The sequence below is a fragment of the Pholcus phalangioides genome, unplaced genomic scaffold (genome assembly GCF_987345545.1).
Source record: "Pholcus phalangioides strain wild (caught in Gottingen) unplaced genomic scaffold, Ppha-v1.0 ptg000008l_1, whole genome shotgun sequence".
In the NCBI taxonomy this organism is placed as follows: domain Eukaryota; kingdom Metazoa; phylum Arthropoda; class Arachnida; order Araneae; family Pholcidae; genus Pholcus; species Pholcus phalangioides.
The window spans coordinates 11,033,857-11,046,289 of record NW_028301601.1 but is presented as its reverse complement, the minus strand read 5'-3'; the positions used below and the strand labels follow the sequence as shown (position 1 = coordinate 11,046,289).

At 39.8% G+C, this 12,433-nt stretch overlaps 2 protein-coding genes across 2 annotated transcripts; both read left to right on the top strand.

The window, feature by feature from the left end:
- Positions 1–500: 500 nt before the first annotated feature.
- On the top strand, positions 501–944 carry LOC149083670 (uncharacterized). The gene has a single exon (XM_089235218.1). The coding sequence runs from the start codon at positions 501–503 to the stop codon at positions 942–944; it is 444 nt and encodes a 147-aa protein (XP_089091344.1).
- A 4,635-nt stretch (positions 945–5,579) lies between these two features.
- On the top strand, positions 5,580–6,215 carry LOC149083669 (uncharacterized). The gene has a single exon (XM_089235217.1). It carries the CDS (start codon positions 5,580–5,582, stop codon positions 6,213–6,215), a length of 636 nt encoding a protein of 211 aa, XP_089091343.1.
- The last annotated feature ends 6,218 nt before the right edge of the window (positions 6,216–12,433 follow it).

Here is a 12,433-nt window from a genome sequence, read left to right as displayed (position 1 = left end):
GCCACCTCGTTGGGCAATTTGCCTGTTGTGGCGTTGTATTTGTATAAAGAAAAAAGTAACAACGCTAATCGCGAAGGGGGCTATAGCAAAAAACTCCATCTTTTAGCTGTTCCCAAGATAACAGATTTAACGCCCTCAAAGCGTTTGGATTTGACCTGCGTTGAACTTCCTAGAAACTTGAGTTACGCGGATCCCAACTTCAATATTCCGCAAAAAGTAGACGCATTGCTGGGTGCAGAAATATTTTACGAGTTATTGGACCAAATAAAATTGAAGAATGAGCCTATCATACTTCAAACAACTGTGTTTGGGTGGATTCCAGAATGCGGTAACCTACAACAATCTTCATTGCCATTTAACGAGTTATCGGGATGAGGTTGAAAAGGGTTCGGCAAAGTTCTGGGAACTGGAGTCAATCGGGATAATCGTATTCATATATGCAAACTGTAACTGGGCTTTTGCCTGTAGTTTGTATTTAAATAAATATGAATAAATAAATAATGGACGATCCCAAATTCAAGGAAACCGACGAGGCCAAACAGTTGTTTGACAAAACAGTCTGTTTCAAAGACGGACGATATGAAGTTAGCCTTCCATGGAAGAGAGATTGGATAGAGCTAAATGATAACTTTAGTGTCGCAGAGAAACGATTACAGAGCCTTCTCAAGAGAATGCGATACGATCCGACTTTGTTTGCTCAGTATCGTGAAGTACTAGACAATTACTTAGATCAAGAGATTATAGAGAAAGTACCAGACGCGAAGAACACTGATAGAAAACCAGTATATTACTTGCCACATCAAGCAGTATTTCGAGCAGAAAGCGTCACGTCAAAAATGAGAATTGTATTCGATGCAAGCTTTTATGTTTCATTCTCGCTGAAACATTCGTCCGAGTGGAAGATGATAGAAGACAAAGTGAACTCTTTGACTTATTGCATTTAATACACATACACATGATAAAGGATGAAGCACGAATAGAAATAGATGTTAGCGCGATAGCTACATGATTGCGAATGCTCGAGAGAGCGTGAGACACAGACAGCAATCTTAAATCACTTGAACATTATAAACAAAGCACAGAATAAGGTCTATTAGATGCTGCCATCTATATTAACGAAATAGATCACAGCACCCCTCCCTTCTTAGTTAGGAAAGTAGTCGATTCCCAGTCGTTTTGGGTGAATGATTGTTCGTTTCGGTCTCGGAGTCTTTGTTGCCACAGTTCCGTTATCGTTTGGTATCTGCTCGTTTGCAAACGTTGAACTTGAAGGTTCTGCACTAGTCTCTGTTGTCACATCTGCAGGAATTTGACTCGATCCGGAAATCTCTAAACTTGTAGGATCTGTGGGATAACGGTTCATCATTCGGTCAGCGTGACGTCGGACAACATCTCCGGTATTGGTGATGGCTTTGTATGACACTGGTCCGGTTGGTTTCACAACAGTAGCCGGAATCCAGGATGCACCCTGGGTATAATTTCTGATGAAGACAGCATCTTTGGCATCGAATCGTCTCACTTTTCGTTGATTTTGCTCTGTAGCTGCATCTTGCTCCTGTTTCCACCTTCTATCAACCACCAAGTCTGGATGAAAACGGTCCAAGACAGTGGTCAGCCTTCTTCCCATCAGCAGCTCAGCTGGACTGACCCCTGTTACTGAAGATGGCGTGATGTGTTGATGAAGTAGGAAATTGGAAAGACACTTTCTCCAGGAACCTGAAACGATGCGTTTTAGAGAGTCCTTCATCGACTGGACAGTTCTCTCTGCTTGACCATTTGCACATGGTCTGTAAGGAGCAATCAGTGCATGACGAATACCATTACTTTCTAGGAAACGGCGAAAATCGTTAGATGTGAACTGAGGTCCATTATCGGAAACTACAACATCCGGCAAACCATGAGTAGCGAAAATCTCGCGCAGCACATCGATGGTTTCGGTGGCAGTAGTTGATGTCATTCGTCGTACTTCAGTCCACTTGGAGTAGGAGTCAATCAGAATCAAGAAGTTTTGTCCTTGAAATGGTCCAGCGAAATCTATGTGAACTCGGGACCAAGGCTTTGTCGTTATTTCCCACGGATGGATTGGAACTCTGGGAGGTGCATGCCTTGTACGCTGACAGTTCGTACATCTTCTTACGTAGTTTTCAATATCAGCATCCATGCCTGGCCACCATACGAACGATCTTACAAGAGCTTTCATGCGTTCAACGCCTGGATGCGCGACATGCAATTCACTTAAAACTCGAGATCGACCTGGCACTGGAATAATTTCTCTATTTCCCCATAATAAGCAAATTTTATGCACTGATAGTTCATCCCTTTTTATGAAATAAGTTCGAAACTGTGAATTTTTCATCTCAACAGGCCAACCTTTTAGTACCCAGTTCAACACTCTAGAAAGTATTGGATCTCTAATAGTCATTTTTGAGATATCCACAGCATGAAGTGGTGGATTTTCTAATTCTTCTATGAATAGCACTTCTAATGGAGAAGTGACCACGGATTCGGGAGTTTTTGCATTCGGTAATCTGCTTAGGGCATCCGCATTACCAATTTTCTTTCCCGGCTTATGAATTAACAAAAAATCATATGCATTTAGAAGCAAACTCCACCTTAGCATTCGCGGAGATAAAATCTCTTTCGTGGGCTTATTTTTAATGAAAATTCCGAAGAGAGGTTGGTGGTCAGTAACTATAGTGAATGAGTGACCATACAGAAAATGATGAAACTTTTTTACTCCAAATACTATACCCAAAGCTTCCTTATCGATTCGAGCATAGTTCCGTTCTGTAGTAGTTGGAGTTCTCGAGGCATAAGCTATTGGTGCTTCTGAACCATCAGGAAGTACGTGACTCAAAACCGCACCAACTCCAAAAGGCGAAGCATCGCATGCCAACACAATGGGCAGCTTTTCATCGAAAGGAACTAACACACAATCCGAACTTAACAATTCCTTCAGAGAATTGAAGGCATCATCGTGGATCTTTGACCATTTGAATGGTGCATTTTTATCCAGTAATCTATGCAACACTTCCGCAACTGTAGCCTTATCCTTAAGAAAACTGTTATAGAAATTTATCAGTCCTAAAAATGCCTGCAATTGTTGTTTGTTTTTTGGAATGGGAGTCGAACGTATTGCTTCAGTTTTCGAATTGGAAGGGTGAATACCCGCAGCATCGATACGGTACCCTAAAAATTCAACTTCAGTGACTCCAAAAAGACATTTTTCTCTTTCAGCACGTAATCCGACATTTTTAAGTTTGCCTAGCACGCATTGTAATCTTGATGCTAATTGATCTAGGGAATTAGCCCTGATCAAAACGCCATCAAAATATGGAACTACTCCTTCCAAATTTGAAAAGAAATTTTCGATCATATTTCTGAAAATTCCAGGAGCAACATTAACACCATATTGCAATCTGTTAACCTTGAAAGCACCCTTGTGAGGTTACAATTGTCTGAGCCTCAGCTGAAGTTTCGTCTACACGAAGCTGTAAATAAGCCTGAGCTAAATCTATTTTAGAGTAATATCCTCCACCTTTCAGGTTTGACAGTAACTGATTAACAGCTGGAATTGGATAGGGGTGAGCATTTATGGCCTTATTCATAGTTACCTTACAGTCCCCACATAATCTAACGTCACCTGAAGGTTTAATAACGGGAACAACCGCTTTGGGTTCGAAATAGGTTCAATAACTCCTTCATCCTGAAGTTTTTTCAAAACAATCTCGATTTTTGGTTTCGTTGCAAGTGGAACATTCCTAGCCTTGAGTCGAATGGGAGGAAATTGAGGATCAAGAGGTAAAGACACGACAGGTCCTGCAAATGTACCCTATCCAGCATCAAAAACCTCGCTATATTTTTGAATTACAAAATCTACAGGATTAGATTCAATCTTTTTGACTCCATTCAATGAAATACCCAGAGGCTCAAACCATGAGAAACCCAAAATATTTGTGCGTTTACATTTTGAAATTAGCAATTGTAATCTGACTTTCTTGTTCCCAAATTGGACTTCTACTATGCATGAACCTAGAAGGGAAATTGAATTTCCTTGAAAATCCCGCAACTTCACAAAAGTGTTTCTAATCTTAGGTTTGCAGCAACCAAACAAAGTTTCAAAAGTTTCTTTAGAAATTATAGAATAATAAGATCCAGAATCAATCTCCATATTTAATGCATGGTTGTTCAATAAAACCTCGATACCTTGTTTGAAACCAGAAAAGTTAACTACAGAATTCGAATATTCATTTTCGGTTTTAATTTCATGTGTATTATGTGTGTATGCTTTATTCTTCTGAATACTCTTGGCCCGGCATACAGTTTGTACATGCCCTTTCTTGCCACAGTGCCTGCAAGTCGCTGATTTGAAACGACAATTAGAACGGTCATGTCGTCCACCACAACCAAAACATACACAACTGTTATTAGAAAAATCATCCTTTGAAACATTTGTTTGCTTCGAATTAAATTTCTTTTTACACTTCACTTGATCAACGAAATCAGAAGTTCCTGAATTAGAAACTTTAGAATTTCGAGAACGAATTTGTTTTGATTGTGAAAACGCGGTTTCAGCTGCAAGGCACTTGGCAACAGCATCGTCAGAATTCAATTTTGGCTCTGCCAGTAACTTCCGTTGAGTTCCTTCATCTCGTAATCCACATACCAACTGATCGCGCAATCGTTCAGCAAGAGCAGCACCAAAATTACAATTTTCAGCTAATTTTCTTAATTCGGTAACGTACGAATTTACTGACTCATTGTTTACCTGTACTCTCTTATGAAATTGAAATCTGCAATAAATTTCGGAGGGTTTTGGGCAGAAATGATTCTTCAGTAGTTCGAGTATGCTATCGAAACTCACATCAGAAATCTGCTGAGGCGACACAAGGGAACGCAAAATCCCTAGCGTTTTTATTCCGCACACAGCCGAAAGAACAGCCCTTTTCTTTTCAGGAAGCGTTATCGCATTTGCTTCCAAGAAAAAAGTCAGCTGTTGTATATACAGTATAAATCCCAGGACCCCGAATCTGAGGTATCGAACTCAGGCATAGACCCAATTGTTGCCATGTTAGAATTTTATAAACATCAATATAAATAGATACCAGTGCCACGAAACTCGAGCGTGATAAGGAAAAGCAACGTCGAAATAAACATACCAGCTCTCATCAGGCATCAGTTTGGTAAACATCCCATAGTTCGTCGCCAGTTTTATGTTTCATTCTCGCTGAAACATTCGTCCGAGTGGAAGACGACAGAAGACGAAGTGAACTCTTTGACTTATTGCATTTAATACACATACACATGATAAAGGATGAAGCACGAATAGAAATAGATGTTAACGCGTTAGCTACATAATTGCGAATGCTCGAGAGAGCGTGAGACACAGAAGCAGAACAGACGGCAATCTTAAATCACTGGAACATTATAAACAAAGCACAGAATAAGGTCTATTAGATGCTGCCATCTATATTAACGAAATAGATCACAGCACAAGCTCTCACAAACCAGGTGAACTGTCCTTAAATGACTGCCTTTGGACAGGTGTCAACTTAAACCCGAACATTTTTCATTTGTTGATGTACTTTCGTCTCAACAAAATCGCGTTTCTTGCAGATGTCGAGAAATCATTTCTACAGATTTCTCTTGCAGAAAAAGAAAGAGATGCAGTGAGGTTTCTATTCACCAATGCAAGGTGCATCAGCGATCATGCCAACGTGCAAGAATTTCGATTCAAAAGAGTATTATTCGGTGTCAATGCCAGCCCATTCTTACTTGCTGCTACGATCAAAACACACGTAGAAAAACAACGCGACAATTATCCAACTGCAACTGAAGTGCTCGACACCTGTGTTTACGTCGATGATCTAGTGGCTGGAGAAGACAGCGTGACAGAAGCATTGCGAGTCTCTCGTGAAACTAGAGAGATCATGAGAGGTGCCAACATGAATCTTCGTAAATGGATATCTAACGATCCCAGGCTGATTCATCTATGGGAGAAAGAGATATTTGACGTCCATCCTCAGCATACGGACGGCATCAACATGCACAAAGTTTTGGGAATGCCATGGGATGCTTCTCATGATTATCTAGCCATGGATATCATGGACCTTGTGGAATTCCTGAAACAAAACAAAAATACGAAACGCTTCTTATTGCAAACAGCAGGTAGAATCTTCGATCCCATTGGACTTCTTAGCCCCCTACACGATTAGGCTGAAGTGTCTATTCCAAGAACTGTGGCTTCGAAAATTGCTATGGGACGATGAGCTTCCAGCGGATGTCAAGGAGAAATGGATTCAATGGTGTTCGGAACTTCCCCGCCTATCCGAACTACAAGTGCCGAGGGTCATTCTCGATCTTTCTGAAGATGACTCGAGTGAAATAGAGATTCATAGTTTTTCAGATGCCAGTCAAAGAGCCTACGGAGCAGCGGCGTACCTCAGAGTCCGGTTTAGAGACCATATTTCCGTGAACCTGATTGCTTCCAAAAGCAGAGTTGCGCCACTGAAGAACCTTTCTCTACCGAGGTTGGAGTTACTCGGAGCACTACTCGCGGCAAGATTGACCTGCGAAATTGAGACAGTCGTGAGAAGGAAAAGACCATGTAAGACCTACTTCTATTGCGATTCACAGATCGTATTGTTGTGGATAAAGGGTTCAGTAAAAAGATGGAAACCATTCGTCGCAAACCGTGTGAACGAAATCCAAACTTTGACAGAAAAATGCTGTTGGTTCCACTGCCATGGGAAAGACAACCCAGCCGATTTGGTTACCAGAGGCATCAGTGCTGACGCTCTTTTGCACAATGACAGATGGTGGACCGGACCGAGATTCTTGATGGGAGAAGAGCTTGATTATGAGTACTCACAACCTGTGGTTACCGAATTGTTTGACAGTGAGTACTCCAAAGAACTCATAAAAGATTCGAACAGTAATTTTGAGGACACTAACTTGTCTTTGACTCTAACTACCGAGAGTTCCCTCATTGAATATATCTTAAAAATTAACAGTAATTACATCACAATATTACGTATATTGAGTTTTGTATTAAGATTTGCCTATAATTTGAGATCTTGTAAAAAACGAGCAGGTAACTTAATGAGACAGGAAATACAATTTTCTGAAAATCTTCTGATAAAAATCATTCAAGGGTTGGAGTTTAAGGAAGAAATTGAAAGGCTTAAGAGGGGAGAGACTCTCAAGGGTAACTCCAAGTTAGTTTCCTTGAACTGTTTCTTGGATGATGATGATATTTTGAGAGTTGGTGGAAGACTGCAGGATTCCGATCTAAATACCAACAGTAAATTTCCCATGTTATTGCCATCCTACCATCCCCTCACCATGATCATATTGAGATACTACCATTTAAAGTATTTGCATATTGGTGCACAGTCGTTATTATATCATGTGAGACAAACGTTTTGGCCAAGCAATGGTAGAGATCTTTGTAGGAAGTTAGTACATGAGTGTCTTATTTGTTTCAAAACAAACCTGTACTGCAAAGTCAACTTATGGTAGGTTACCAAGCACTCAATGGAGTACTGCCAGGATCACCGAAGCGTTCCATGGCAACGGTGTGGTGTAGCAGTAGTAGGTAGGGCCTCCAAAAAATGGCTCGGGGATCCATGATGTTCTTAAGTCAGCCACCTCGTTGGGCGATTTGCCTGTTGTGGCGTTGTATTTGTATTTTTATACTGATTAATTTTTCAATTGCATGCAACAGATTTAAGAAATTGCAGGATTCAAATATATATAGAAGAAAAGGATGGTCGAGCTCCGACCAAAAGAATACACGTGCTTTCAAGAGTATATCATAAATCTTCGCGTGAGTACAATATACATACACAATGCATTCTTCATTAGAAGTTAAATTCCCATTTCATATTAATCACTGAAAGTATCTAAACACTACTTTGCGTGTTAACCAAATTGAAATAACCATGCAAAAATGAACGTGGGCATTTATATACAATTCAAATCCCTGGTTAATATTAGCTTATTAGTGACAATAAAAATTCCATTATTATTATTTTACATTTTGACCACACTGGAGTTGCCCATGTCCCATGTGTAGATATTCGTACATATGCCACGCACAAGATAATTATTATATAACATTATCATATGTCATAATTATTATATGTACATCAAAATGAATTTTACAAAAACAATATGCACTAGTTTTCGAGTAAATATTTTCGTTTCCCAGCCAAATTCGCTATATGGACCATTCAGCGCGCCGTGTCTGAACCCCTGGCACATACCACATAGAAATGACATTTTTCAATAAAGCGTCTTCCTTTCAAATCCACTCTTGAAAAATTTTGAAGCATCCAGATAAGACTCTCGTATATTCCCGCGAGATTTCCAAAGCTGCAGAAACCGTCATTTAATTGGAAGTCCCCCCCCCCCCCGCCCCCTTGAATACATACACTGCGTAAAGCTCTGGTGAATTTTCCGACTAAGAAGAAGAAGAATCGATTCCAAAGTCTTATTTATTAAATTCCGAGAGACTAATTAGGCCTCGGAGTTTCAAACTTTGCCTCAACTACAGCAAACATGAGCACTTTTAAGACCCGCTAGGAATCAAAATCTGTATTAATTGCCTTGTTTCGAGTTTAAAACTTGTCCGGGGAAACAAATGAATTGCGTTTCGGTCGTCAGCGAATTAAATAAACGTCCCGAACGACGACTGCGTGTGTGTTTACGCTGTTAATTAACTTCCCCGTGTTTATGTTACTGGTCGTAAGTAAACTCGGGGGGGTCCTTGGTAATGCCATATCAAGCTCGAATAATATTTTATTTCAGCGGTTAGACCAGTCACTTTTTCCCCTGGACGCGAGCACTGCCTGTACCCCATCATCAAAAGAAGAGCACCCTCACGGCAAGAATGACACGCGTATGCATGGAATAAGGATGATAAGACTAAATGCAATTTAGTCCTTAAATGCAATTTGAGTAAGGTATTTTATTGGGACGTTGATCTCAGGTGCTCGTGTGACCTCGAGATCGGACGCGAGCATCGAGCACTCTGGGTATTTCAGCGGAGCACCGTGGTGAGTAATAGGTTGAAAAGATGACTGGTTGAGACCTAGGCTATATAGACCAGTGTTCTTCAATCCCTGGTGCGTGAGAAATTTTCTATTGCCTGTACATGATTTTAGATTCAGTTTCAAATATTATATCGTCCCTATGTTGGTTTTTTTTTCTTTTGTCTTGGCCGTCAGGAGGTCAGCAAATCATTTTCCCACAATTATTCATTTTTTACCGGCCCGCAAATTATTTTTCTCCTGTTTATTCATCTTTTACTTGTTCGGAAGTTTTTTTATTTTCATTTTTCGCCGGGCCGCAATTTATATATTTTTCCTACTTGCATATTTTTTGCAGGTCCAATAACTATATTTCTTACAATTATTCATTTTCTGCAGGTCTGCGAAATTTTTCTCCTATTTACTTCTTTTTTTGTCGGGCCCCAATCTGTTTACCCAATTCATTTATTTTTGGCCGATATTAAATATCGATTATGAAACCAATTATTTTTGGTCTTGCGCTGAATTGTCGCTGCATTAAATTTTCTCCTCTCTGAATTGTCTTGCGCTGAATTGTCGCTGCACTGAATTGTCACCGCGCTGAATTGTCGCTCCATTAAATTTTCTCCTCTCTGAATTGTCTTGCGCTGAATTGTCGCTGCACTAAATTGCCGCCGCGATGAATTGTCTTGCCCTGATATGTCAATGCACTGAATTGTCACTGCATTAAATTGTCACCGAGCTGAATTGTCTTGCGCTGATTTGTCGCTGTACTGAATTGTCGCCCTATTGAATGGTCGCTGCATTAAATTGTCTCCTCTCTGAATTGTCTTGCGCTGAATTGTCGTGCCCTGATATGTCGCTGCACTGAACTGTCGCCGTGCTGAATTGTCGCTGCATTAAATTGTCACCGCGCTGATTTGTCGCTGTACTGAATTGTCGCTGCACTAAATTGTCAACGCGCTGAGTTGTCGCTGCATTAAATTGTAATCGCGTTGAATTATCACTGCACTATATTGTCTCCTCTCTGAATTGTCTTGCACTAAATTGTCACCGCGCTGAATTATTTTGCCCTGATATGTCACTGCACTGACTTGTCGCCGTGCTGAATTGTCACTGCATTAAATTGTCACCGAGCTGAATTGTCTTGCGCTGATTTGTCGCTGCACTAAATTGTCGCCGTGATGAATTGTCTTGCCCTGATATGTCGCTGCCCTGAACTGTCGCCTTGCTGAATTGTCGCTGCATTAAATTGTCACCGCGCTGATATGTCGCTGCACTGAATTGTGGGGCCGTGCTGAATTGTCGCTGCACTAAATTGCCACAGCGCTGAATCGTCTCCGCGATGAATAATCTGCACTGAACTGTCGTGACACCGTTACTTCTATTATTTGTTTTTTTTCTTGCCGATCCGAAAATGATTTCTCCCATTTATTTATCATTTGCCAGTCTGTTAATTATTTCCCCTATTTTATTTTTGTTCCCGGTTTGGCAATTATTTCTTCCATCTGTTTACATTCTCCAATGCGCAAATTACTTCTCCTATTCATTTACTTATTTTTTCCCTGTCCCCGATCAATTTCCCACTTTATTTATTTTTTTCCAGGTCACGCAAATTCTCTCATTCATTTATTTTTTTGTTGGTCCATTCATATAACTATATTTAAAAAAGAAATCCTTGTTTGAGGAATTCCTAGAAAATTCCAAGAGTTTCTACAAAAGGAATCCTTTATTTTATTGCATCGATTCTCGTTTCTCCCGGAAGAAACAAAATTTCGAAAATGTCTCTGGCATTTCTCCGCCGCCATTGAACGGACGCTCTCGTGCATACACATACGGTATGAATACGTATATTTGCACTGAAAAATCTCGTCTCTCCATCCATTTTGTATGAATGTTTGTTCTTCAACATTGGGAAACATTCCCTGACACGTGTGTTTACTTTTGTCTGTTTTTCCTGTTTTGGTCAACATGCATAGCCGCTGGTCACTCGGTGCTGATAAGTAATGTTAGAAGAAAAATAACAAATTCCTCTTAAGGAGGGTTGGTTCACGCGGATTTTCTACAAAAACACATTTTCTCAAATTTTTCAATTTTCAAATACTATAAATTTGTTTTTTTGCGTAAAACTGCGGTCGAGTTTTTGTTTCACCCCGTGCTCTAGAATTATTTTCAACATATTTTAATATAAACTGTTGACGGGCATTGTATATACAAATACAAGGCCACAACATGCGAAATGCCCAACGCGAGGTGGCTGACGTACAGGGTGTCCTGTAAGTGCTATTGCGGCCTTTATCTCATCAACCGTCCGTCGTAGAGGTATGGTTTCAATTTAAGAACTGCTCAAAAGCCGTTCAAAAATTACCCTGTGCCAGCTTTGAGAGTGAAAATAGTAATTTTACAGCAAAATAATTTTTTTTTTGAATTTTCGTTTACCCTCTCACACAGAAGGAAAAAAAAAATCTAAGGCTAAGGGCCCTGTGATTATTTTTGCACCGGGCCCCGTGAATCGCTAAGGGCGCTCCTGGTATACAGGGTGTCCTGTAAGTGCTAGCACGGCCTTTATCTCATCAACCATCCGTCTTAGAGGCATGATTCGAATGAAAAAAAATGTTCTACAGGCGTTCAAAAAATTACCCTGTACCAATTTTTCAGAGTGAAAATACAGTATGTACCAAAATTAAAAAAAAATCTAAATTTTTATATGGTCCCCTTGTCATCTAACTTCCAATTAGAAAGTTGTTGCGCTGTCTCTACTGAGGACAACAAAAAAAATCTCAAGTCTCTAAGTCAAATATTCGCTGAGATATTTGAATTTGAAAATTCTTTTTCGTACCTTTTCTCTGATTTTGAATTCAAATAACTCAGCGAATATTTACTAGGAAACTAAATTTTTTTGTTGTCCTCAGGAGATACACAGGGCAAACAACTTTCTAATTGGAAATTAGAAGACAATGTGACACAATGTATTTTCACTCTCAAAACCGCTACAGTGTAATTTTTGAACGCCTTTTGATCATTTTTTACATTGAAATCATACCTCTACGATGGACGATTGATACGATAAAAACCGCATTATCACTTACAGGACACCCTGTACAACGTTTACCATCAACATGGCCTTTTCTCAAAACTGAGTGTTTTTTTGTCAGATAAGGAACATTTTCAATCACCACCTCTTCAAATGTCTTGACACTTTGTGCGTCTCTCAACACTGAGGTGTTACATACTTTAACGTGATTTCAAATCAAAATGATTTTAAAGAAAATTTACGGCACAAAGTAGGAGTAAAATTTAGTGATTTTTGAAAAAGCGGCATGTGTTGTTGAAGTTGGAATTCGAGAAAAAAAACCAAAATTAAAATCCTAAATTCCCTTGTTATTATTGTATAGAAATAC

What these genes read in the sequence shown, in the direction of transcription:
- LOC149083670 (XM_089235218.1), top strand. Translation starts at nt 501, where the DNA reads ATGGACGATCCCAAATTCAAGGAAACCGACGAGGCCAAACAGTTGTTT.
- LOC149083669 (XM_089235217.1), top strand. Translation starts at nt 5,580, where the DNA reads ATGTACTTTCGTCTCAACAAAATCGCGTTTCTTGCAGATGTCGAGAAA.